The sequence below is a fragment of the Podarcis cretensis genome, assembly GCF_951804945.1.
Source record: "Podarcis cretensis genome assembly, chromosome: 15".
Lineage (NCBI taxonomy): Eukaryota > Metazoa > Chordata > Lepidosauria > Squamata > Lacertidae > Podarcis > Podarcis cretensis.
Window position 1 is genome coordinate 25,868,903 of NC_137185.1, and position 27,949 is coordinate 25,896,851.

General features: G+C 42.9%; 1 protein-coding gene and 1 long non-coding RNA gene across 3 annotated transcripts in view; one reads left to right on the forward strand and one right to left on the reverse strand.

Moving 5' to 3' along the window:
• Positions 1-8: 8 nt before the first annotated feature.
• The window catches only part of BCO2 (beta-carotene oxygenase 2), a 67,602-nt gene continuing 39,661 nt past the window's right edge, over positions 9-27,949 (forward strand). The window contains exons 1-2 of the mRNA XM_079954744.1: positions 9-176; positions 2,066-2,167. Coding sequence (XP_079810870.1) covers positions 116-176; positions 2,066-2,167 — 163 coding nt within the window. The 5' untranslated portion in view covers positions 9-115. The remainder of the gene's footprint in view (positions 177-2,065; positions 2,168-27,949) is intronic.
• Positions 12,897-18,872, reverse strand: LOC307203786. 2 transcript variants are annotated; one of them, XR_013833344.1, is made up of 4 exons: positions 18,757-18,872; positions 17,502-17,654; positions 15,181-15,323; positions 12,897-13,550 (listed from the first exon to the last, which is right to left on the reverse strand). It is a non-coding gene; the product is annotated as an uncharacterized lncRNA (long non-coding RNA). The 2 variants fall into 2 exon arrangements; XR_013833345.1 differs by lacking the exon at positions 18,757-18,872 and having other exon boundaries at positions 17,502-17,765.

Consider the following 27,949-nt stretch of genomic DNA (forward strand, 5'->3'; position numbering starts at 1 on the left):
AAGCGCAAGGTCTCGCTTCCGGTTCCGGGGCAGCGAGTGCCCTTGGGCCCTATCCCTCCCTCTCTCAGAGCGGGAGGGCACGAATAGGCAGAAGGGGGACGGCGAGCGGTGCAAGATGGCGGCGGGGCTGCTGCTGCTGCGGGCGGGGCTGGGCAGACCCCACTTCGGGGGAGTCGGTAAGTGAGCGGAGAGGAGGGGGGGGGGGCGGACCTGACTTGCCTTCTGCCTCGCAGGGACTCGCCCTTGTCTCTCCTCCCTGTCTAAACTGACATTAGAGAACGTAGGAAGCTGCCTTATACGGAATCCCGACCTTTGGTCGACGTAGCTCGGTACTGTCTGCACTGACTGGCAGCGGTGGCTTTCCAGGGTATCAGACCAGGGAGTCCTTTCCCTGCCTTGCCAGGGGGCGCTATGGAAGGGGTGAACTTGGGACCTTCTGCCCTTCCCCATAAGGCAGAGGGACATAGGATACTGCCTCGTCCTGAGTCAGACCTGTAGCCTAGCGGACTGTTGTCTGCACTGACTGGCAGCAACGGCTCTCCAGGGTTTTAGGCAAAGGAGTCCTTTCTCAGTCCTGCTCCGAGATGCTGTAGAGGATTTCACCTGGGAGCTCTTGCATTGGAGGGCACGAGTGGTTCTGCCACCGAGCACCCCCCCCCTCCAGAAAGCCATTTTTGGGAACAAAATAATATATATTGGTACTAGTGGTTCCTTGCGTGTTTCTCCTCCACTGCTGTCCCAGTGGTATTTGTCCCTGTGGCCAGGAAGTTTTTCCTTTCAGGTCTTCTTTCCTGGCTGCAACTTTTATCCGCTTCTTGCTGTGCTGCATGGAGCTGTAGCGTCATCCTTTTGAAGGTGACTCTCTTTTGAAGCAAGAGGCAAGCTTTGGGGTTCCCTAGATGAGATACCTGGTTTTCTTGCTCCCTTCTTAGGAAAGGCTTCTTTATCATTGTGGTCCTTAGGTATTTGCTAATGTCAAACTGATTTGCTTTGGTAGCTGCATTTTCCTTTGCTTTCACTTCACTCTATACCTGCTAACCTTCCAGCTGTTGCTCACAAGCAACTTAACTCTGCACACCTTTCTGCTTCAAGAATTTTGTTGGGGTGGTGAAAGGAGCATGTCTTAATAATTAGAATGGAGACTGAGATATTTCTCCTATGTTAGTAAAACCCGTTTTTACTAAAATGTGTTTTGTGCAGATCAGAACAATGCAACTTGTTCTTTCAGATGTGGAAGAGCAACATTTAATTACCAATTGTAAATCTACACACACACACACACAGTTCTAAGAACACATGCTAGTCATCAACTTGCAATACATGAGTGCCCCGAGACATAGAAAATATTAACCAGGCTAGGTATCGCCGCTGCTATCGCAAACCCTTGGTCACATACACTTTGGGATGTTGTGCAGCAGCCTCTGATATTATGCACTGCCCTGTAGCATGTGACCTAAGAGCTAGCATGTGAGTGGAGAAGAGGGTAGTTTACCTTTCTTTGCAAAGAAATAAAAGCATTGAAAGCGGACATGCATTGACCTAACTGTTCTCTCTTTTGCTCACACTGCTACCTACCCATACCTCTTTGTTTGTGCAATATATGGAAATGTAGGTTTGCACAATATGATTTTGGAATGCATCCAAAATTCCAGTGAAGCATATCTGGAGGACATCTTGTCCATCTGTTATCCAGTATCCCATCTGTACTAACTTATGGGCTGCTTCACACATGCATGTTCATAACTTCAACCTGGGAGGCCTGGGATCCCCTTTTGTTGCCATGTGAGGCGGTATCTGGAGGATACTTATATATTGATACCACACTGACTTCTTGTATCACCTGTCTGTAGATTCTCATAGTGGATTTTCTTGTCATTCAGTGGCTGGAAGAGCTGTATATCTCTTCAGTTTCCTTTGTTCCTAAGAGCTTCCCTTCCAAAGTCTTTTTTTTTTTTAATATTAGCACGTAATTAGTACTTATTATTGCATGCATAAGCACTTTACTCAAGTCTGAGGATTAAAGTCCTCTTCTACCTTGGGTGAAATTTGCCTGTTCTACCCACAGTTCTTCTGAACAAGATTGTCTTCACCAGACCAGCTGTTTGTGTTGCAACTGACAAGCGCCATCCTCTGACATGTAAAATCCACACATCCCCCAGGAGTTTAGGTAGGTCTTTTTTGGATTCCTTTACCGTGCTTTTGTTTCATGTGGCCATGCAAAATAGTTCGTGTGTTTTCTCTCTCTGTACTTATGACAGTCATCCTCAACTTGGCAGGCTAAAGCTGGAGACATGTTAGGAAGAATTTGCTTTCTGTAGTTCAGCAAGTGGTAAATGAAATCATTTTAATGACAAATTATTGTCATTGACAGTGCTTTCAGTCACAAATTACTGTTTTTGAATTTATTTCACTCTTCCCGGAAGGCTTGGGGAAGATCCTAGGATTATAAAAATAAGTTTTAGATTAATAATTATGAAAAACCCCATTCCTTTAAGTTACGGAGCTAAAACTTCTAGACTTGATGGTTGCAGAGGAGTACCTGGGAGTGTGCTGGGAGTGTCTGAAAAGCCAGAAAGTTGGGAAGAGAGGTCAACTTGGTGGAATTTCAGTTCTCAGCATTCCTTTGTCTCCTGCCTGAACCATGCTGGTTCCATCCTACACACTTCAAGCATGCACCCAAACAATGCCTGTTGTTTTTCTGTCTCCTACTTTCCCAATTTATTTATTTTTTCACAAATGTATATGTTGCAAAGCTGTGTGTTTACATCCCGGTACAGAAGATGTGCACTCATTTTATGCAGTTTGCTTTATTTGTATCCTTTTATTCTGAACTTGAAAGATGTGGTGAACAATCTTGGGACATTGAATTGCATCCTTGAATGTAGTGGAGTCTCAGGCTGCTCATATAATGGACAGTCGTGATCATCTGCAAAACAGGAATCTGTTCTCTTGGGTTGAGAAAGAAACACTATTTTGCTCTCCTGCTTGCCATGCAACCTCCTTCTGTTCCATAACGGTCCATAGACAATTATGTACTTTGCTGCCTCTGGCCTGTTTTAAATAGAACAACTAATTGGATGTTTGGTTTCCTAGTCTGTTGGAATTCATGGGAACTACACAAAAGCCTTGCAGTAGATGAGCCTACAATTAAGAATGCATTTGGGTGCAGTTTTTTTAGAGGCTGGCTGAGGCCCTATGTGGTGTAGAGCGTGTGGTAACTAGACCCAAGCTGTTTCACTCAAAGGTGTTCTCTTCTAGAGGTTTTTTTTAGCACTGATTAGTGCTCTTGTCCCAAATGCATTACATGAAAGTAAGCCATTTCAGAGTCTGTGTTGCTGTGTAACTACTTTCATGTAATATATCTTGAACTAGGTTCCTTAAAAGTAATCCGGCAAGGATGGATGAAAGCAGAACAGTTGTCCACTTACAACTCTCCTTGCAAACTTAGCACCTTAGTGCAACCTGCAGATATTTGTTAATACTCTCAGAGTCAAAATTTGTGCTTTAAAGATGTAGGTGGTGATGGGAAAATACACTTGTGCCGTATCTTCGACCATCTGCCTTTGTAATTAAACACTCTTGCTTTTGACATGTGCCAGTTCAACTTTTCACAGTGGATGATCCTCTCCACAGTTAGTCTTGAATGAAGCTGGTGTTTTCCCTGGTGTGTAATAGTTCTTTTCTAGTCCATATATACTAGTTGTGGCACTAGTTGTGTTGTCTGTTGCATCTGCTAAGTTCCTGCAGTTTGTATGCAGAATTTTAAATAGAATCTGGTGTTCTTGCTCACAACTTGGATTTTTGGAAATTTTGTCTCTTACCGTACCAGGTTTTTTAAAAGCAAGTTTCTAGTCCTCATGGCTGTGGAGATATGCTTGGGTGCACCCAGGTTGTGTGTGTGCAAAAGCTTCAATATTCAGGGGGTCAGGCTTATGTACTCCCCTCTCCCAAAGCTACCTGCCCCTTCTTTCTCAGCTCCAGTCATATTCTTCTTCCAAGACACAGTCAACCATCCCTCTGTCACCTGTAGATTTACTTCTGCCACCAACTTGCTACATCTCCACAAAAAAGAAGGTATGCAAATATCCACTGTTCAGTTCAGAATAATGCATGCAAATGATTGATAAGCAAATCTGCATAAATGATGTTTGGGATTCTGATTTGGTTGTGGGAAGCTGGGAGAAAGGTTCTTTTGTGCCATCAAATTGTTGTTTATATTCTTCTACCTTGTGAGCCACTTTGGGCACAATTGTGTGTAAAAGTGGCATACAAATAATCAGATGAATATATTAAAATATACGATTTCTACGCATCTTGAAGGGCCGGAAGAGAAGACAAAAAAGTCTTTACCCTTCCACCCAAATCAGTGTAACATTGGTAGCAAACTGCCTCCATGTGTGATTGATGCTGGGAATCAATGAAAAAATTCCATATTTTTTGTAAGAGTCCTGTCGGAGGCAAGGTTTTTTGTGCTTTTTTCTGGGGTTATGTGGCCTGGTTACCTCCTTTTCCTTGCCATCTGTTTGACCTCAGATCTGGGACAATACTTCAGTTCTGCCAACATTAATCAGTTACCATTTCCTCTTTGGAAGCTCAACTGATATGATCGTTGGCATGAAGAAGCCAACTGTTGTTGAATTTCAGGAACCCTTCGGGGAATGGGGGAGACCTATAAACCCAACTGGCTTGCATTGATTTGTTGACAAATGCTGAATCATTAAAGGTACCCTTTATTCATTCCCAGCTCTCGAGCAGCCGTTCCTGGAGATTATTAACAGTGCTTCTTTTCTCCCTGTAGCTGGTTCCAAGGCTGCCTCTCTGCACTGGACAGGTGAGCGAGCAGTCAGTGTCCTCCTGCTTGGGCTCCTGCCTGCAGCTTACCTGTATCCTGGACCAGCCATGGACTACTCGCTGGCAGCCACTCTCACACTCCACGGTCACTGGTGAGTAAGGAGGGAAGCAACCCAACCGGGATTAATTCCTGCTGCCTCTCCTGCTCAGTTCAGAACCCTGGATTGCAGTGGGGTCCAGAGGCTGGTTTCTCTGTGCTGTTTTGACTCTGTAGCCCTGGAACGTGCTTCATCCCATCATTCCTTCTGAGATCTGGACATCTTTCAGGCATGGTAGCAAGTTCATGAGAGGCTCAGGTGGCCTCATTGGCACGGAGTGCCACTTTCAACCAGCTTTCAACCCAGCCGCACCCCTATCTGGTCAGGGATGACCTAACTTCTGTCAATTATGTTCTAGGCTACCTCTAGGTTCGATTACTGCAAGACGTTCTACACAGGGCTGCCTCTGAAGGCAGTTCAGAAACTCTGCTGGTGCAGAATTCAGCAACCAGGCAGCTCACTGGGCAAGATGGTTTGAGCGTGTAACACCAAACCTGGCCTGACTGCACTGGCTGCCAGTTAGTTTCCTAGCCCAATTCACAGTTCTGGTTTTGACCTATAAAGCCTTAAATGGCTCAGGACTGCAATACCTGAAGGACTGCCTCTCCTCATATGAACTGATCAGGACTCTGAGATTATCCTCTGAGGCCCTTCTTCATGTGCCTCCTTCATGAGAGGTTCTGAGGGTGGCAACATGAGAATGGGCCTTTTCTGTAGTGGCTCCCCATTTGTGGAATGCTCTCACCCGGGAGCCTTTGTCGCATCTCTTTTGACTCCAGGCAAAAGTGTTTCTCGATAGGCCTTTGGCTGATAATATTCTATGGTCCTTTTAAATATGTTTGTAGGAGAGGGATTACAGTATTGCCTTGTTTTTGTTTTGTTGTGTATTTTTATCTTGTGAACTGCCCTGTGATCTTCAGATGAAGGGTGGTATACAGATTTAATAAATAAACAATAAATAAATAAATAGAGTGTGAAAGGGTTGGGGGAGATTCTTGGCTTGCCACATTGCTCCTCTAAAGATGAGTCTGTAAACAAAATCAGGGGTTGCGGTAGCCGAGGGAGTTGCCACTTCCATAGAGATGCACAGGAACCTCTGTGATTTATTTCTGGCTTGGAGAGTCTGCCGCTCTGCAAATCTTGTTGGGCTCCCATCAGTCCCAGTCAGCATGGCCATTGGTCAGGGATAATGGGAGTTGTAGTCCCAAGAGCACCTGGAGGGCACCAAGTCCCCCAGCCTTGCAACGTTGGAACCTACTTTTCAGTAAAATTGTTACAAATTTGTTGCATTGGGATTGGTCCTGCCTCTGAATGCCACATGCTGGACAAGCAAGCAAGTGTTCAAGCCCCACGTTGGACGAAAGATTCCTGCATTTGCAGGAGGGTTGGACTAGATGACCCTCAGGGTCCCAGTTCTGACCACTGCTGGTGGCAGCAGTTTTTAGTCAATTCTTACGGCTCCTCACTTTTGCCCTCTGCCTTTTCCAAATGCTGTCCTAGAAATTTACTCTCCCATCCTGGGCTTTTACAAGCCTTTAGAAGCATTTTACAATTACAGTTTACAAGCATTCCCAGGAATATCCCATATAGAGGTTTATCCATGTCTGTTGGTTGACTTAACACTAGAGGGCAGTGTGGAGCTTCAGAGATCCAGTTTGGTCCTAAAAATATGTAACTTGCCAGTGAAACAGTGTAAGATTAACAGTGTGTAGAAATGGCCATCCCCAGCCAGCAGTACAGCAGAAGCAGTTATTCTTTCCCAAAGGCCCCCCCGCCCCCCCACAACCCAAAAAATTATTTGCCATCAGAGGGAGAGAAGAGCAGAGACTACACACACTTTCCTGGGGAGGGCATTTCACAGGTGGGGAGCCGGCAGTGGAAAAGCCTTGCTTTAGTAGTAAACCTCCTTAATTTCAGAAGGCCAAAGAACCTGGAAGTGGTCCTTTGATTTCTGCATCCAGGCAGATTCCTATTGAGACAGGAGGTCCTTCAGGTAGCATATTATATCTTTGTAGGTCAATACCAGCATTTTGAACTGCACCCAGAAGCCAACTAATTAATCGGCAAACTGACTGTTGTTGGGGTTTTTTAATGTTTATTAGAAATTTGCAACAACAAAAAAACTCTTAAGAGTTTACAAGATTACAAGCATTATAAATTGATTATAGAACATTTATGCAATATAAAGAGGAGAAACAGGAAAGGGAGGGATCCATAAAAGACTAAACAAAAAGCTGTTCATACAGTAGCTCAGCAAATTTAAGGTATGTTCATTACAGAGCAAAAATTTTATTCAGAGAAGAAAACATACCATAGACATTTCTTTTGGAAGTAGGATACATCAGAGGAAGACCTTGAGAGTGAGGGTGGCTGTTCCTCTCCTGCAAGATAAGGCACCTGAATTCTGGAACGGGTTGCTGGTAATGGAACCTGTTACTGTGGAGGAGGAGCTTTTTTTGTTTTCTTGTTAAAAACTCTTGTCGGTGTTTTTCTCAAGCTCAGCACTCTCTGCACTTTGCGCTCCCCTTTGTTTTCAGATTGTACATGCGTAGATGAGTCAAAAAAAGCCCGGTACACAGTTTTTCATGGCTCTCTAGTGGCTGTGGTGGCTCATTCACCAGATGCAATGTATTTAGCATTAACTCTGGAAGTGTAAACTCAATTCTGACCAAACTAAGCCTCCCAGAGCAAAATATACATCAAGAGGCTTTGTTTTGTGTCCTAGGCTCTTTTTAAAAAAACTTGTCTACGCATGTACAATCTGAAAACAAAGCGTTGCCAGATGTGAAATATATTGGCATTATTTTCAGCTCTTCTACCCCACTACCTCGTCCAGCATTCTGTTTCCATAGCGGCTAACCAGATGCTGCTGAAAAGCCTATAAGCGCATATACACTGAAAAGCCTATACACTCATAACCCCCAACAGCTGGCATTCATAGACATATTTATTATACCGGAGGCTGTATTCTGCGTGGGTTTGTCTAATCCCCTTCTAAAGGCATCCGAGATCAGTGATACCAACCTTAACCTTCTGTTGAATTGGTAATTCCTGAAATAATAGTGCAATCTTGGAATGCCTGGCTTATGAATACTTGGCAGCTGATTAAAGGTGCCAGGGCTGTGTTCTGCTGTGCTTTTTGCTGACAGTGCTGTTTGTTGTGCCCATAGGCAACATGTCTGCAAGAGCTGCTGTAATACTCCTTGGCACTCCTCCATAGGCTTGTTGCGTAGTGATTGGTTGAATGCGATGTTCATAAAATACCTTTCTGCTTCGGTAATACAATCAGTCATTCAGCACAACCTATGCTCCTTCTGACTTGCTTTAATAATGCTGTCTGGATAATTTGTGAAAGCAATTGTGGTCCTCAGTTCCATCAAGGTTAAATTTTGAGCTTTTCTCTTTCCCACTGATACATCTCACACCTGATCTCAACAATGATAGCTGTCCAATTAAGAAAGCAAATAATGTTTTTTTTTTTGTTTTTTTTTTGGCGGAAATGGAAAGGAGTTGATCTTTGATGAAGGCAGCCAGCACCCCTCTAAGGGGTGTGTCAAGTGACCAAAAGGGATGTTGCTTTGGGGATCAGCCAATTCCTATGGAAAACATTTTCCTGGAAAACATTTGAAACTATGTTGGGTTGAATCGTCTTCATTTTTAGCTTTTTCTTCTTCTTCCTTGTAGGGGCCTTGGGCAAATAGTAACTGACTACGTCCATGGAGAGACATCTATTAAACTGGCCAACACTGGCCTCTACATGCTCTCAGCGCTCACTTTTGCTGGCCTCTGCTACTTCAATTACCACGATGTGGGCATCTGCAGGGCCGTGGCCATGCTGTGGAGCCTCTGAGGCACAATACGTCACCTACCGGCAACATTCAACGATTGTTCACCGCTGCCTCTGCTTCATTGTATTATTGGCGAGTCATTGAATGAGGAGAAATAGCAACAGAGGGTCCCACGCTGCATATAGCAGAATGACTTGGGGAAAGAGGCATCCAGATAGCCATTCATCAAATTGTGGGGATCTCTCGCTGAGAAAAGAGCTAGGCTTGAGACAGGCTAGAGAGCTCACAAAGTTTTGGTGTTAATGCAAAGGGCAAACTAGTAGTGATTGTAGTGGCAGCCTTTTTTTGTATGGCTGACCCTTTCCCCTGTCAAATGGCAGCTTGGCTTCAACAGGTGCAGCAGAACTGGTCTTGAATTCCAGTCACTTGGGGTTTTTTTGGTCCTGATATTGCAATTAGTGGATTGTGTACACGGCATCTTGTATGGTGCTCAGGCTGGGCCCTAAGCAGTTGCTGTGCAAAAGGGAATTTTTCTTTTTTCTTTTCTTTAATTGATGTACAATAAAGAATTTACAGAACCCTCAACTGTTTGATTCTGAAGTCTCTTTCTTTGAAAATCCTTTCAGTTGTCTATAATGTTGCTTTTTTAAAAAAAACCACAATCCCTTTAAAGTTAACAGCACACTGTGTCCTCTCCTACTATTACCAAGGCAGTTAACACTTTAAATAAAACAGTTAATATTTTATTTGGAAGATAAATCAATGAATGCTTTAGTTGATTGATTGGGGTTGTGTGCTAAGAACGCCTTTTGTTTTTTGTTCTTCTGAGTTGATAGAATGAGAATTTAAAAAGAAGATACCAAAGGTGATAGCTTATGTTGTAAATTGCCTCTCACTCCCTTTTATCCCCCAAATCCACCTATATTGAGGTTTGGAATTGGGCATTCATTGCAATCAACAGTTAAGATTAAAACAATAATAAAAATATAGTAGAATTTTAGATAACTTGTTCTCAAACTGTTAAGGTCAAAAGCAACACTTTTTATTGAGCCCAACAATGAATAGGAATCCAGTCCAAAGGGCACAGTGCAGTTTGCAGTTATATATTAAGAAACATGTTTTAAACTGTCTTATACAAGTCAGACAATTGTGCCACCAAGCACAGTATTGGCTGCTTTTGACCGGCTGCGACTTCTGCAGCTCTGAAGCAGAGAGGGATGTCTTTCTGCCCCTTGTTGCCCAAGAAATGCTAAGGAGATAACCCTGTAACTTTTGCTGAACGTGTGCTGCAGATCTGAGCTATGGCCTCTCACTTGGGAAAATTGCCCAAGTGCCAGAGTGCACGGAAACGCCGCCGCAGCGGTACCTATTTATCTACTTGCGCTGGCGTGCTTTAAAACTGCTAGGTTGGCAGGAGCTGGGACAGAGCAACGGGAGCTCACTCTGTTGCAGGGATTCGAACCACCGACCTTTTGATCAGCAAGCCCAAGAGCAGGCATAGGCAAACTCAGCCCTCCAGATGTTTTGGGACTACAATTCCCATCATCCCTAGCTAACAGGGCCAGTGGTCAGTGATGATGGGAGTTGTAGTCCCAAAACATCTGGAGGGCTGAGTTTGCCTACGCCTGCCCAAGAGGCTCAGTGGTTTTGACCACCGCGCCACTCACATCCCTAATTGCCCAAATATTCCTTAATTAGCTGACTAATCTCTTCTTTAGCAACATTTGAAGTATATGGAAAAAGAAGACCTTGGCTCAAGTTCCCTGCTTCATGTTTTCAGACACCTTCAAATGTTACAGAAAAGTTACCGTCAATACTGGAAACTGGGAGATGAGATCCCATCCTTTGCTGCGTCACTTGTTGCAGTCTTTAGTTTAAACCTAATTATTCAGTTCTTGGAGAAGCATGGTGTGTTTGTCTCAAGACCAATGACGAGTGCAAAAGGCCTTGGTGGGAGGACAACTCACAGAACTGCCTCCCACCGATGATTCACTTGAGTCCAAAGGCTCTGATGCTCATAGCTGAGGGCTGTCTGAAGCAGGGATTTTCCCAGAACAGTGAATGACCTTAAACTCCCATGTTTGAACCAAGGAGTTTGAGACTGAGGTTCCTGCTTGTTCCTGCCTTCCCCGTTTCCACCCCCACAATTCATTTCCATGGTTACAAGGTCTAGAAACTTGCTTTAAAAACAAACCTCAGATTTACAGGTGTCTGTACCAGAAAACACTACAAAACTGCAGAAACCAACAGGTCTTTATCTATTTGCATTTCTTTTGACTTCATTGCTTTTGCTTAATTGATTTCCTCACTGGCAGTGGTTGGACTTAACTCTTGGTTTGTAGCTGAAATAGCCTTATTCCTCATTGCAAATCTCTCTTTTGTGTTAGGGCTTGTCGAAGTTGGCTGTATTGTTTAATGCCCTTCCACTTTGATTTAAAGCCCTTTCGATGGGCTTTATGGCAGAATTTCAGTGTCCATGTGGGTCTGAGGAGATGGAAATTCTCTTTCACATATTTTTTCGTGCAAATTCCACGGTGACTTACGTGAAGCACTTATTTGTCCATTGCTTATATTAATTTTATATTGTTGTTTTTGTTCACCTGCCCTTCACTCTAAGGTCCTGGGGGGTTACAACATTAAAACACAATACAGTGGTACCTCTGGTTAAGAACTTAATTCGTTCTGGAGGTCCGTTCTTAACCTGAAACTGTTCTTAACCTGAGGTACCACTTTAGCTAATGGAGCCTCCCGCTACCGCCACACGATTTCTGTTCTCGTCCTGAAGCAAAGTTCTTAACCCGGGTACTATTCTGGGTTAGTGGAGTCTGTAACATGAAGTTTATGTAACCCGAGTTACCACTGTATAAAAAACCGTTTAAAACAACCTACAATCACAGAACTATTAGCAGATACTACACCTTTCGTGACAGAGAAGGCAGCTAAATATTTTCCTACCACTCTTAAAGCGTATAACAAACTGAGAGCAAATTATCTGCATGTTACTTAAATTGTTACAATACTTAACTTTGTAGTCTTCATGCAAATTGTCTGTGCAAACACACACACTAAAAGTGAAATGGTTTCATAATAAGTTCCTGTATTGCCTTTGGAGAAGGGCTGTGTCATCATTAATTTTGGCTCTTTCCTTGAGTGGTGTTGCTGCTAGCCTCTTCATTTGGTGCATTAAATGGAATTTTTAGAGCCGGTGGTTATGCTCCAGATGGTGGTTATGCTCCAGATGTTTTGGACTACAACACCCATCAGCCACAGCCAGCTAGCTGTGGCTGATGGGTGTTGTAGTCAAAACATCTGGAGGGCACCAGCTTGGTAAAGGCTGCTTTGGAATCTTTGCAGTACTTCCTTTGTGTGGTGTGGACTTGAAGATGTGCAGGAGTTTGAATGAGTTTTTAAATGTTGTGTTGATTTATAAAAGCAGGTTAGAAAAACACACTTTAAAAATCACAATAAACTAGCTATAAGTAAACAAGGTGACATTCAAACAGAAACTGGTTTAAATCAAATTGCTGTGTTTTTAATAGGGTATCATATAAATTGATCCATGTTTATCAAGGTCTTCACAGCATGTGTTGATTTGCAGCTGCAAGAGATTTCCCCAGTCTGTCACCTTCACACAGTCAATTTTTCTCAGGAAGAAAATCTATTGTTCATAGTTGCTTTTGCTTAAGTGGTAGATTTTGTTGCATAAATATATTTCTTTGGTGACAAATGTTGAAACTTGTAGCGGGGAGGTCAACCTGCTGTTTTTAAACTGATAGGAATGGTTCTTAATAATAAGTTGGACCCTTTTAAAAATGGGATACATTTTGTTACAGAGCTGTTTTAATTACTTGTCTCTGTGAAAATGTGACTAGATGCTTACTCACATTTTTCAAGGATAAGGCGACAGAGATGGTCATAAATGAGTCATTGTGAGTGTATCTGGTTATTACAATGAGGAAGCACTTTCTTGCACATAAACTTCTTTGTGTGAATGACATAATTATTTCAACGTCTGTAGAGCACACCGAGGAAGTTCTGGGGTCAATCTCCAGTAAAAGGATTTTAGGTTTCTAGCTGGCAAAGGCCCATATTTGATACCTCAGCTGGTTCCGGACAAGGTGGATCTCATCTGCTAAAAAATGGCTTATTGTACATCTATACAGTACTGGTTAATCTTGGGCAGGAACACAAATGCATGAGAAAAAGGCAAGACTCAAAATGGTATGAAGATGCAGGAAACTTTACTAAGAGTTATAAAATGCCCAATGCATTTTATTACGCAACTTTCTCAGGAGCACTGGATAGTAGGCCTTAGTCCAAAATACTCTGTACAAAAATATTCATCAACTCAAATTGCATTTGGCATTCACAGTCATGAAACAGCCGCTTAGAAAAGTGACACAGAGAGCTTTATAACAAAATATTTCTTTATACTGCAAATCCCACGATCCTATAAACCTTGTGTGTTTTTCCTTCGGGGCTCTGCAGTGTGTTATACAGATATTCCAAGATTTATTTATGAGGGACATGATTTTTTTCATTACAGTATTCTATATTATTTGTTTTACTTGTTTTACTTGTTTGTTTGTATTCCATTTCTAGTATTTTTTTGCTTATGTTTTTCTTGCGATGGTTATATTTTTCTTCTGGGAAGTGGGGAAGTATGTAGCTTTATAGACTCGTCTATTCCATCTATTCTCTTTATCACCAGTTGTGTGACTCTGTCCCTCTCGTTTCTCTCAAAGGCAAGGAAATAGCCTTGCTCCAGTGAGGACTCAAATCTGTAGAAATGTCTGTCAGCTTTGGAAAATGGGGTTTTGAAGAAGAGCATATCACTTTTTTCTCCTGGAATGAATTCTGGGACGTCTCTTGGCTGGAAAGAAGGAAGATTAGAAATGTATTATCTTAAAGAAAGTTCAGAATCTTGCAAACAGTGTCTGAAGCAAGGCCTTGATCAAACCACCAAACACACAGGCAAAAGAAGCCCAGAGAGATCCCATGCTGAACAGCCAGTTTATGCCTCTCTGTAATTTAAGACCCTTGTTGGAGAGTCGACTCAAGCAATAGGATCCTTCCACTGCAAGTAGTTCTGGGAACTGGTTAATACTTTGATATGTAACTCACATGGAAAATGCAACACTGTAGATGCTCATCAGACAGTTTCACATGACCATTACTTGGCCCTGGTCGCTCCATGCTCTTGCCGTGATTGTGCACAGTGAGATGTAATGCAACAAACCACGGTTTGTTGTGATATCTGAATTTGTGCTATCACACAAACCATAATTTGTGAATGTCCATGAAACCAGGATCTGAAACCTGGATTGAGAAGCTGGTGTGCATACAACTGTTGGGGAAAACTGGTTTGGTGTTACATGTGAACCTGCTTTTTCTGTGTAACTTGAGCATAAGCACAGAGACAAATGGGACTACTTGATATTATTTAATCTACTTAAAATGTTTTACTGGGCTTTTCCAAAGTTGGTCCCATTTCACTTACACTGGTGCTCAATCACTGGTCCATTCTGCCCCATTTTGTACTTCTTATTATTTAAAATAATAACTAATTTTGAACCTTTTTTTTAAAAAAAAAAAACTTTGTTGCTAAAATCATACAGAATTTTGTTGCTAAAATAATACAGAAAAACAAGTTGAGTTTGGACATGATTTGCCTTCAGGAAACACACATTGCAAAGAAACGCAGAAGGGTTTTGATTAATAAAAGATTGGGAAAGGATTTTGCACCGCATACCAAAAAAAGAAGAGAAAGTTGAAAAAGCAAGAAACCTTAGAAGAAATAAAAAGAAAAGAAAAATAAATAAATTCCCCTCGAAAAGAGATTGTGAAACAGGATATTAAGATATTGCAAACACAGTTCTCATTGATAATAAATCAAGAAATAGAGTGGGAAATTAAATATTTAAAACAGAAACAATTCAAACAGGCTAACAAACCAGGGAAACTATTAGCATGGCAAATAAAGAAAAGACAAGGAAAAACCTGTATAAATAAAATTAATATAGAAGGCAGAGTTGTAGAAAAACCCTAAAGAAATAAGATATTTGTGTGTTTTTATACAGAAGCTAATAAATTTAAGGAACCGCAGAAGAGGAAGGCAGTTGAGTTTTGAAATGTTAAAATGATTGTAAAACTATTGAAATGTATATAACTGAAAATCATAAATTAAATAATAATAATAAATTACATTATTTTATGTGTTTTCTCAAAATACATAAATTTCAATTCTTTTCATGCACTTTCCTGTGAAATATACGTCTTATACACATTCTAATCATAGCATACGTATTTTTGGAACGTATATGTTCCAATGCACAAGGAAGTTTGTCAAACTGGGCCAGTCTGCTGCGAAAAGATCAATCAGCCAATTCCTCATCCATCCCTTCTTGACCTGCGCAATTCCCTCCTAGAGAGTCAACAAGGCTGCAACGTTAAAGCTACAGAACTTTAAGAGTGAGTCTTTATGGCAATTGGCAGTGGCTTACCCTAAATACCACCCTCATGTTGCTACCGTCTTTCACGATTTGCATGATGTAAGTTTCACCATTCCACTTTATGCTGAAGGCCACTGGCAGTCCTCTCAGGTTGGTGTCTTGGTAAATGTGAATATTCAATGAGATTCCAGGTTCTGCGCACAAAGGACAATCAGGCACCTTTTGAAAAAGTCTCTAGCAGTGGCTAACAAAGCTCAGAGCTGAGTGCCTACAATTGCACCACTTTCCTTGAGGTTTATCGCCTACTGTCAACATCATTCATCACCCCTTCCCTTTGATTAAGTGGGCACAACTTCAGTAAGATGCAATGTATTCAGCATGCTGGATTTCTGCACCAAGAAACCTCAAAAGTGTGTAACCTTGTGTTGGCGACTCAAAAGCAATTGACCAGCAGTAGAGGAGACTCTTGAGAGTCCCATGGACTGCAAGAAGATCAAACCTATCCATTCTGAAGGAAATCAGCCCTGAATGCTCACTGGAAGGACAGATCCTGAAGCTGAGGCTCCAGTACTTTGGCCACCTCATGAGAAGAGAAGACTCCCTGGAAAAGAGCCTGATTTTGGGAAAGATGGAGGGCACAAGGAGAAGGGGACGAGAGAGGATGAGATGGTTGGATAGTGTTCTCGAAGCTACCAGCATGAGTTTGACTAAAATGCGGGAGGCAGTGGAAGACAGGAGTGCCTGGCGTGCTTTGGTCCATGGGGTCACGAAGAGTCGGACACGACTAAACGACTAAACAACGACAACAAGAGCATGTGGCCTTTGTGTGATTAACCGATGGTTTCTGCCTTGTTTTTAGTGAAGGCTGGAGCAAATATTCAACACTTCTACAAGAGCAAGCAGAGGTCGCTTGCTTAAGACAAACTGAATCAGGTGGCAATAGGGGCTGACCAGATATCTGCATAAAACTGATGGCTTTTTAAGAACATGAAATATGATCCTTTCCCCACAGTTAGAACTTAGGTGTGCTGCTGGGTCAGACTCCATCTACTCCAGCATGTTGTTCTCATGTTAAAACAAAAAAAATTCCTTCCAGTAGCACCTTAAAGACCAACTAAGTTAGTTCTTGGTATGAGCTTTCGTGTGCATGCACACTTCTTCAGATACACTGAAACAGAAGTCACCAGACCCTTCTATATAGTGAGAAGGTGGGGAGGGGTATTACTCACCTTCTCACTATATAGAAGGGTCTGGTGACTTCTGTTTCAGTGTATCTGAAGAAGTGTGCATGCACACGAAAGCTCATACCAAGAACTAACTTAGTTGGTCTTTAAGGTGCTACTGGAAGGAATTTTTTTTGTTTTGACTATGGCAGACCAACACAGCTACCTATCTGTAACTGGTTCTCATGTTAGTTAACCAGATGTTCTAATGGGAAACTCAGAAGCAGGTGATGAGCACAATACAGTGGTACCTTGGTTCTCAAACTTAACCCGTTCTGGAAGTCCATTCCAAAACCAAAGCGTTCCAAAAACCAAGATGTGCTTTCCCATAGAAAGTAATGCAAAATGGATTAATTTGTTCCAGTCTTTCAAAAACAACCCCTAAAACAGCAATTTAACATAAATTTTACTGTTTAATGAGGACATTGATCCATAAAATGAAAGCAGTAAACAATGTACTGCAGTCACACAATCAATCAATCAATCAATCAATCAATCAGTAGCTGAATTGGGTTCCACACAGACACAGACACAAAACAAAAAAGAGCTGCAAAAACAAAAATGCAAAATAAGTAGCAAAACCAGACAGACCTCAGCATAACACTCAAAACAGAGGTGTAACACTCAAACCAGAGCACGTTTGGCTTCTGAAAAAAGTTCGCAAACCGGAGCACTCCCAGGTTTGCAGTGTTTGGGTTCCAAGTTGTTTGAGTACCAAGGCATTTGAGAACCAAGGTATCACTGTAGTACCCTTTTACTTGTGATTCCCCCCAAAAGTTGTTTTTCTGTATTTCATCAAAGAGGGATGTGGTGGCAGAGCTATGAACATTTACAGGTATAGCTCAGTGCACCTTGTAAGACAACTAGTGGTTTTTAACTATCAGTGTGCTCCAGATGCATTTCCTGTTTAATATAGGTTGTCTTTAAAAACTGCAATGGATTCACAACTCCCCTTGCACAACTTGTTCCATTATTAAACTTCTCTTATACTTACAAAGGTATTTCCTAATGAGCAACCTAACTGTACACACCTGTCGTTGTTGTTTTTAAATGGTTTATTTTGTTCCTGAATACATGAAGCAAGAGAAAAAATAAGATATAGGTGAAACCGGTTCAGACTTCAAGGAAGGGTTGGAAGTATTACTGTACCGTTTATCATTTCTTCATCTGTCATGGACTCAAATGATGCCATGGCATCAGCATCATCCTCTGGTCTCACAATGAGCACGTGATTTTCTTGGTTTCTGAAGATCTGTGCTGCCTTGCATTTTTCAGATTTTTTAAAGCTGTCTGCTTCTAAACCTTTCAAGAGACATGATAAATGTGGATTCAGAAGGAGGGCTGTAGATTTTTCTCTTCCAGAAAGTAATTGTTTGGGGAAGTTTGTAATGTTTGAGGTTTTATTCGGTTTTTAATATTCTGTTGGGAGCCGCCCAGAGTGGCTGGGGTATAAATACATTAATAATAATAATAATAATAATAATAATAATAATAATAATTGCACCCCACATGAGTGCTTTGAAGTGGGGCCATTTTCTAACCCTTGAATGTTGAATTAACTTTTCTTCAGGCAGGTTCACCCTTGAATCAGTATTTTTAGCAGGCCTAGATCTCGTCCCCTCCCCAACCATATTTTATTACACCATGTGTAAGCACTGTTCTTCCTCTCTTCTTCTCTTCTGAGATAATTTCTGAGTATTAAGCCGCGGTTTCCCATTACACCTGAACTGGGAAACTCGGAGCACTGCTCCTAGCCAGAAAGGATATGAAAGCACTCACTAATCCTGGTTTCATATCCTGTTTTATAAATGGAAATTAAACCACAGTTTCCCTATTCGGAAGTAAGGGGAAACACTGGCAATAAGACGTGATTGATGGGCTGAAGCTGAGTGAGGATTGACTATGAAAGATGTAGTCACAACACTTGTTCTCAGTTTAATAATCCATAATTCTGGACTAGGATTATAATCTTTGAACTACATCGGTTCCACCTCTTGATTATTATTTTTTGTTCTTTTGTCTTGGGTAACACAGCACTGTATATAATTGCTGTGATATTGGTGCATAAATCTGATTGGCTGTGCTGTTATATGTGATTTAATTTACTGAAAGTTTGGTGGCTTTGCATCATGTCTTGCACGAAACCACGGCCATTCTTGCTATGTGATGTTCAGCTGGGCGTGTGGAACCACTTGATCTTATTAATTCATTGCTGAAGTTAGAAAGCAAAGCTGACAGTGAAGAAATGGCCCAATATTGATTATCGACAGCATTTGATTAAACGGGGGGGGGGGGGGGCACCTATCCCATAAAGCCGCAATTCTCCATACAAAAGTGTAACACCACAAAACATTGGCACAACTCTTGTTTGTTGAGTAATTTATAACAGAGAATTTACAACTACCTTCATCTTCTGTTCCAGCCAAACCACGAACAGAGTAGGGAGAGAATGGGAAAATGTTGTTAGAGTGCATCCAGACAGTTTATTATTTGCTAGCTGGGTGTATTCTATGCCCCCATCCCACTGAATACAAAGGAATTAATATTTACCCCCCCCCAAAAAAAAACCTCCCTCCTATTACCAATTGGATTAGAACAGGGGTTGTCAACCCTTTGGGGCCTATAGGTAGAGCTGGCCCAGGACATTTTGACTCCTGAGGTAAACCACAAAATGACACCCACCCCCCAGCCAACAAGGGAGAAGGAGTGAATGGAGATCTACATCAGGAACGGAGGGGATAAAAATCTACATTGTGGCACCAGAAGTGCCTTCTATTTGCTAAGAGGTTACTGTGGGGGAGCTGCCAAGAAGGCAACGGTTCTGGCCTCCAAGGAGCATGCCACACTGTTGCTGCTACCGTGGCAGCGGCAGCAGGCGATGCATTTCTTGGAAGCTAGATCTGCTGCCCCAAGGACCCTGCCATCTGAGGCGGGTGCCTCACCTTGCTTCATGTGTACCCCCTGCCTGTGGGCATACAGTGGTACCTTGGGTTAAGAACTTAATTCGTTCTGGAGGTCCATTCTTAACCTGAAACTGTTCTTTTTAAAATATTTTTTTATTAAAACAATTCAATGTTAATACATACATATTACGAATATACAAACATACATTTCATACAATCCTTAAAAATATTCATACATACCCACACTCAATCCCACAGATACTTCCTTTTCCCACCACCATCCCTCACTCCTCACCCCACCCTTGGGTTAGACTTCCAATCTACTCAATTGCAATTTCATTCCACTTCTCTTACTTTCTTTCACACACTTTTAAACCAACTTTTCCACTTCTTTTTCTGTTACACATTGTTATCCATCTTATTTAGTATTTCGGTATTTATAACGGAACTTGTTTATTCTAATAGGAGTTCTGATTTTTCAATATGATTTTGCAAGTATCCTTTAAACACCTTCCAGTCCTTCTCTATCTTCAACCTGAAACTGTTCTTAACTTGAGGTACCAATTTAGCTAATGGGGCCTCCCACTGCTGCTGCGCCTCCGGAGCACGGTTTCTGTTCTCATCCTGAAGCAAAGTTCTTAACCCAAGGTACTATTTCTGGGTTAGCGGAGTCTGTAACCTGAAGCATCTGTAACCCGAGGTACCGCTGTATTTGCAAATTGGAGAAACAGCAGGCACTGCACACAGCATCCAAACACATATCACAGCCTATTGCATTGGCTACAAGAGAACACTTCTTTCAAGCCCAATTTCAACAGAGAGAGGGGGACCTTGGAAACAAGGAAACAGAATTTCCTAATTCCATAGCAGAAGGTTTCTCACCACCCTCTCTTTGCTGCATCAAACCACCATCTAGCCCATTGATGTGTAGGTTGACAGGCAGTTTGATCTCCTAGTTTGCAGCTAGGCTACAAGGAATCTTTTAATTAGAGGTGCCGAGTGTTGAATTTAGGACTTACCCATGGCAAAGGGGAGCTCTGCCACAGAACCACAGATTGTTTCCTAAGTGCTGATAAGTGTTGCTACCAACAGAAATATATTGAGTACCCACAGGCAGTGGATAACAGCCCCTGAATCGCTCACCTACAAGGGCAGCCAATTTTCTATTTTGCCCTCTGCTTATATTATTATGTAAACATTGGCCTAATTTTTTTAAAGAGTCACAACCCACATCATACATTTTCCTTCAGATATTACCTTATTGCCATATGCTTTCTCTGGAGATACTGGGCCTGATCCAAATCAGGATTAATCATGTTTAGTCCTAGTGGTGCAATTTGCTAATCTTGCACTCCTACCCTAATGGTCTGTTACCAACACTCCTCTTCAGATGGCAACATGTATGACTTCATTTCACTTTAAAATTTGGGTGCCATCCTTGCTCCGTGTGGGGAAAGGCCATAGCTCAGTGGTAGAGCTAACATCCTAGGTTCAATCCTGACATCTCCAGGTGGGGGTGGGAAACCCTTATCGGAAACCCTGGAAAACCGCTACCAGTTAATGTTGAAAACAAAATTGGGCTTGCTGCCCTGATGCTAAACCCAGTTAAGCACCATTTTGTTGTAGAAAATGGTTTTTTAAAAAATAAAATGAGCATTGAAATTATGCACGTGCTCAGCCACACTAACTATGAAGTGTGTGTGTTGTGTGTGTGATTGATTCTGTGGTGACCAGCATACTATGCTGACTTGGGAGCTGACACCAGGTCTGTTTGCCACTACCTCCATCTGCCACTCTGAATAGTCATTTGGGGGTAGGACCCTGATTATGGCCATAGCAACACCTCTGGAGAAAATCAAACCAAAATAATCCAGGTGAGAGTTACCTTCAAAAAAGAGGGTCCCATCATCTTCAATACGCAGTGGACACATCTGAATTATATCAGCCATCTTTGCTCTTTAGGAGTGGGGTAGGAGGAAGAAAAGGGTTAATAATATGTATCAGTTCTCTATAGAGTCTTCCAAGGTACATGATGCCTTTCTGCTCCCATGCTCTGGTGCTCCACAATGTAGTGTGGCAGAACTGTTAGGGAGACACACACAGAATTCAGGCAGCTGGAATTAGTACCATGGCTGCTGACCAATGAAAGGGTTTTTGGGAGCTGTAGTCCATTGAGGCATCTAATCATAGCCTGCATTTTTATTAAGGCTTGATCAGGGCCTGCATTTTAAAATGAGCTTAAAGATTTTCAAATGTTAAATGCCAGGCAGAAGACCAGCTGCCTAAGAACCTTGGCAAGATGTTTATCCTCCTGGACAAGGGGGCCCCCTGATTTATAGCAGAAAACAATTCTCAAAGTCGTAAAAAGGGAATTACAGGCTGACAGCCAAGGTTACACTGACCCTACATATTACAGAAGATAAAAAAAGAGATAAACATAATTAAGAGTTGATAAATAGTAAAATAAAACCATGTGCCTCCCATTAAACTTGAGCCATATTTTCCTAAGGTTAAAAGGCCAAGAACAAATAGACTGGCTTGGCTGGAGAAGGGGAGTGTAAAGAGAAGAAGAGGTTTTCTTTCTATTTTATTTTGAGGCTGTAAAATGTTCCTTCCTTTTTTACTTTGAGAAGGTTTATTCTTCTAAAAGGCTATCTATGATAATGTATGAAATATATTAGCTTAAATGTAATTATGCAAAGGATTTAGAAACCAAGAAATGTTAAATCCTTATGCTAGATTCTTATTTCATATAGTTGGAAGAGACCACAGGGGCCATCAGCTCAGCCCCCCTGCCAAGCAGGAAACATCATTAGAGCACACATATGGTTGTCAGGCCTTTCTTTAAAGACCTCCAAAAGAAGGAGATCTTTCAATGATGATGTGAACTCAAGATCCTTGACATCTGTTTAAGATAAAAAATTAAGATTAACCATTTGTTTTGGAGGGCAATAGGGCAAGGAGGGCAAGAGGTGAGCTGGTAATTAAGGTTCCTTGTTGAGACAAATGTAAGATAAATGACTACTTATTTGTCATTTATAGATAGAAGAATATATAGCTTTTTGTTTCCCATAAAAGGCAAGAGGAAATGGGTGTATCTTTTGTGACTGGTTCTAGCAAACAGCCAATAGGAATTTCAACCAGGCTGATTGGACAGAGGCAGCCAAAGGAGGAGCAAGGGGGCTGGATTAAGGAAATATAAGTGCTGGCCATAACGGCAGGAGGCCAGGCCAGAGCTTGGTAACCATATACCACTGTGCCTCATATTTATTTGTTCGACAAATAAATTATTATTTTAATTTCTCTATTGCTGCGTTGAATATTTCATTCCAGCTAAGCGTTAACCACAAGCAGGGTGCTACACCATAACACATGGAGGGCACAGAGTTGGTGAAGGCCTGCACAAAGGGAGTTGTGAGGGATGTAGTGGCTGCATATTTCTCATGAAAACTATGAAGATTTCCTACTTCTCTGCCGCAGAACACTGACCTTTCTTGTTTGCAACGACACCACTAGATTATAATAATTTACATAGTCCAGAAATGTAATGCATGCACAAATAATGTAAAAAAGGTAAAGGACCCCTGGACAGTTAAGTCCCGTCAAAGGCGACTATGGGGTTGTGGCGCTCATCTCGCTTCAGGCCAAGGGAGCAGGCGTTTGTCCACAGACAGCTTTCCAGGTCGTGGCCAGCATGACTAAACCGCTTCTGTCGCAACAGGACACTGTGACAAGTGCCAGAGTGCACGGAAACGCCGCCGCTGCAGTACCTATTTATCTACTTGCACTTTGACATGCTTTCGAACTGCTAGGTTGGGAGGAGCTGGGACAGAGCAATGGGAGCTCACCTCGTCACAGGGATTCAAACAGTTGACCTTCCTATCAGCAAGCTCAAGAGGCTCAGTAGTTTAGACCACAGACCCTTCAAATAATGTATCTTGATGCCATAGGTGTCCTCTTTGGTATCCTATTCAAGTTGAATTGTCTGATGTTCAAAAAATATGGTAAACTTTCCCCATCCCTTTATCTCCTTGCTAGGAAAATCTTCCCAAAGTAAGCTAGTGCAGAAGTTTACGATACGATACGATACGATACGATACGATACGATACGATACGATACGATATGATACAATACAATATCTTTATTGTCATTGTCCCATACAGAACAACGAAATTGAAAAATCTACATAAGACATTCAAAACCCAACAAGCCTGCTATCCCAGCTATCCCAACCTGGTTAGCCCCCTAAAAACTCTGATACCCCATTTTTAAATACAATATACTCCCATAGAGACTCCTTACAATGTGTTTAAAACCAAAATCGTATTTGGGTAGAAACTGTTTCTCAGACAGCTAGTCCTAGTCTTTATAACCCTGTACCTTCTTCCAGGAGGCAGAAGCTGAAAGAAATCATTTCTGGGGTGCGCACTATCCTGCGCTATTTCTGCAGCTTTCTTATGGCACCTGGAAGCATAGATTTGATCCAAAGTGGGAAGAGTGCACCCACCTTGGTTCCTTGTGGCAATACTCTATGGTTCCTTGTGGCAATACTCCAGTTGTTACCTCATCCTCAATACTTGACAACTGTGCCCACTACAGCTGCAAGGCTGTTTTACTTCAGGTAGGGATATCTTTAGGGATGTCAATGAAGCAGATTGCAATCCAAGAGGCTGTGTCTTAGCAGCATCCTCTGTGCATAGCTGTCAACTTACAGATTTGAAAATAAGGGACCAGCAGCCTCAAAAATAAGGGATCAGCAGCCAAAATAAGGGATTTTAGACAACCAGCTCCCAAGCCAAAGGCAGAAAGCCCAGCCAGCAGCCAAACGAAGCCTCAAGTGGCAGTTCCCACAGCGCAGCAACCCGGCAAAGGGGATGCAGCAAGGAAAACCACTGTCACCTCTCTGCTGGGAGCGCTGAGCAAAGGCAAGTCCCCAGGCAACGCACACAAGGCATACAAGCTCCACCCCCCAGTCGTTCTTAGACTCCTTATTGGGTGAGTGACGCAGCCAAGCAACACAGTTGGAGCCTCCCTCCTACCTGGCCAGCAGGCAGGCAGGGAAAGAGAGGAGCTGCTTCCTTTGAAACCTGGGAAATTTAAGGGACATCATCAATAAGGGACAGCAGTGGGACACAGAGCTGGGATAAGGGACTTTCCCGCCAAATAAGGGACAGTTGACAGCTATGCCTCTGTGAGGGATTCTGTGGCGCCCCTCTTGTGTTTGGGGGAGACAGAGGTTGATGGCCCCGCCTAGCTGCACCCAGCTTCGCACCCACTTCTTGCAGAGTAGATGGATCGACTTAGCAGTCCCAGGTCCCCCGTTCTTAGCAGCTCCTGACAGATTTCCAAGCTGCAGCCTCAGGACTGGCTTCCTTTGCAACCCAGACCTTCATTGGCCCTAAAGTACCAGCCCCAGGCAGGAGGCCAAGCTAGGAAGGGCGCCCTGTTGCCCCTCTTGCACACAGCCAGGCAGCCACCCGCGCCATTGCAGCGCCAGGCTGCCTATCCTCACCTACCTGCCTCCTGCGCAGCCCAAGATCCGACGGCAACCGAGTCGGCTGAACCTTCACAAGCGACTGGGGAAGTAGTGGCTGAGGTCTGAGTATATGTGGATGATGCAGCAGAACAGCCAAGCTGGGCGGTGCGTGGAGAGGAAGGGAGGAACAGACAGGAAAGCAATGCACCAGACCAGGCAGTTTTACCACCAACCATATGACGTTTTTTATTGGGTTGTACAGTGCTGTAATTGAGGAAGGGCTACTGTGGCTCAGTAGCTGCTGTGCACGTAAGAAGGTCCCAGGTTCTTGGCATTTCCAGGCGGAGCTGGGAAAGGAAAATGAACAGCAAGATGGCATCCACTCAAACCGAACCATTACTGTTGAAAATAAGAAAACTGGAGGGCGGATGGAGGGGAGTTAAGCAGAAACTGGGTATGCGTGGAAGGACTGCCAAGTCAGTTCATCTGTGCTACTCTCAAAGCACATTCCTCGCCTCGACTTAGAATTATTTGATTCAAAGTGTATGGCTTTTATCCTAGGCTCTGGTTGGTGGGTCTCCAAAAATAAAGGTGAACCTGATAGCCTTGTCTGCTCCTGCAGTAGAGATTCCTGAACTAGATGCACCAATGGTCTGACTACCTATTTAAGGTAGCTTTTTTAGGTTCCTTCCTATCTTTCTGGACTTCCTTGAAAAATGAGAAAAAATGCTTCAAATAACTTAATAAATATAACTACAAAGACATGATTTGGAGTTGCACAAGTATGCCCCCTTCAATCTTTTCTCTTTATCCCAAAATTCAAGAATCAAGAATGCTCGTATCTCATTTCTCTCTGTAATATATAGAATCATGAGTAACATATTTCTCAGCAATGGCGATGGAGCAGATGCCTCTCGGACCAGGAAAGCCTGTGCACTCTGTCCATGCTCAGTGACGCTTTTTATTTGCTCCTGAGTTGTGCTCTGGCATTGAATGTAGGTTCTGGCTGTGTCCGCCTGGGATTGAGCCTTGGCTCCAAGTCCTTCACTTCAGAAGTCAGCATTTGAATCTTTGAATCTTTGAGGTGTCAGTAAACAGCAGAACGATAGTCCTTTAGTTCCCATTTTAATTCTTCAAACACTAACAACATTCCCTTTCTTCTTACTTTACTACAGAAACAGTGTATGCCCTTAACTGTACATGAAGAGTTCCTAATCACAATAAACTTTTCAGGATGATTAAAAACCTACCTCCATAGTTCTTTAGCTTAACAACCTTGAGTACTAACAGGCAATCTAATTTAATTTTAATCAGTTTAAATAACTCACTTCACAAATGCCCAGCCAGAATAAGATGCCGAACTAGATGGGCACTTGGTCTAATTCAGCTGGGCTGTTTTATTTAACAACAAAAATATTATCAAACTGTTATGCATAGATTAAAGGTAAAGGTAAAGGTACCCCTGCCCGTACGGGCCAGTCTTGACAGACTCTGGGGTTGTGCGCCCATCTCACTTAAGAGGCCAGGGGCCAGCGCTGTCCGGAGACACTTCCGGGTCACGTGGCCAGCGTGACATCGCTGCTCTGGCGAGCCAGAGCCGCACACGGAAACGCCGTTTACCTTCCCGCTGGTAAGCGGTCCCTATTTATCTACTTGCACCCGGAGGTGCTTTTCGAACTGCTAGGTTGGCAGGCGCTGGGACTGAGCAGCGGGAGCGCACCCCGCCACAGGGATTCGAACCGCCGACCTTTCGATCGGCAAGTCCTAGGCGCTGAGGCTTTAACCCACAGCGCCACCTGCGTCCCTATGCATAGATTATTATTATTTAAATGGAGACATTTACCAATAGTTGGTTCTCTGAGCACCAATAAGGAGTTTGATGTGAACAATTATACATTCCAATAATAATAATAATAATAATAATAATAATAATAATAATTTATTTATATCCCGTCCTCCCTAGCCGAAGCAGGGCTCAGAGCGGCTAACAACAATAAAAGTAACACAGCATTCTAAAATCAATTCATTTTAAAATCAATTCAAAATCAAATTAAATTAATGGCAACCATTGGGCTAGTGTTCTGTGAGGATTACCAAAGGAGGGGGTCAGACTGTGCCTTGGCCAAAGGCCTGATGGAACAGCTCTTTCTTGCAGACCCTGCGGAAAGATGACAAGTCCCGCAGGGCCCTAGTCTCTTGGGACAGAGCGTTCCACCAGATCAGGGCCACAGCCAAAAAAGCCCTGGCTCTGGTTGAGGCCAGCCTAACCTCCCCATGGCCTGGGACCTCCAAGATGTTTTTGTTTGAAGACCGTAAGGTCCTCCGTGGGGCATACCAGGAGAGGCGGTCCCGTAGGTATGAGGGTCCTAGGCCGTATAGGGCTTTAAAGGTTAAAACCAGCACCTTAAACCTGATCCTGTACTCCACCGGGAGCCACTGGGTGAATGTGATCCTGCAGCGAGGATCCTGTAAGGAGTCTCGCCGCGGCATTCTGCACCCGCTGGAGTTTCTGGGTCAGTCTCAAGGGCAGCCCCATGTAGAGTGAGTTACAATGATCAAGTCTGGAGGTGACCGTCACGTGGATCACAGTGGCTAGGTATGGGCGAGAGAGGTAAGGAGCCAACTGCTTAGCTTGGCGGAGATGAAAAAATCCCGCCTTTGTTATAGCTGCAATCTGCATCTCCATGGCAAACAAACTATGCAATTTCATGAGAAAAAATAAGTAAGACTGAGAATGCACTGCTCCCACAAGGCCACAGGTGAATAACATGCCCATTTGTTTGCCTTTGGGAAAAACTGGAGTTTGTATTTATGTCTCTTAACATAAATGCCCAAACTTTTCTACTTCTTTATCTGTCTTTGGAATTCAAACCATGCTTCTTAAAAGAACAAGGAACTGTAATTATTTCCCTTAAAAAAATATGCTAAATAGGTTATGCTAAATAGGATATGCTCTACTGGATATGCTAAATAGGTTAGAGTAGAATGTCAGTTGGGACGTGGGTGGCACTGTGGGTTAAACCACAGAGCCTAGGACTTGCCGATCAGAAGGTCGGCGGTTCGAATCCCCGCGACGGAGTGAGCTCCCATTGCTCAGTCCCTGCTCCTGCCAACCTAGCAGTTTGAAAGCATGAAGTGCAAGTAGATAAATAGGTACTTTTCCAGTGGGAAGGTAAACGGCGTTTCCGTGCGCTGCTCTGGTTTGCAGAAGCGGCTT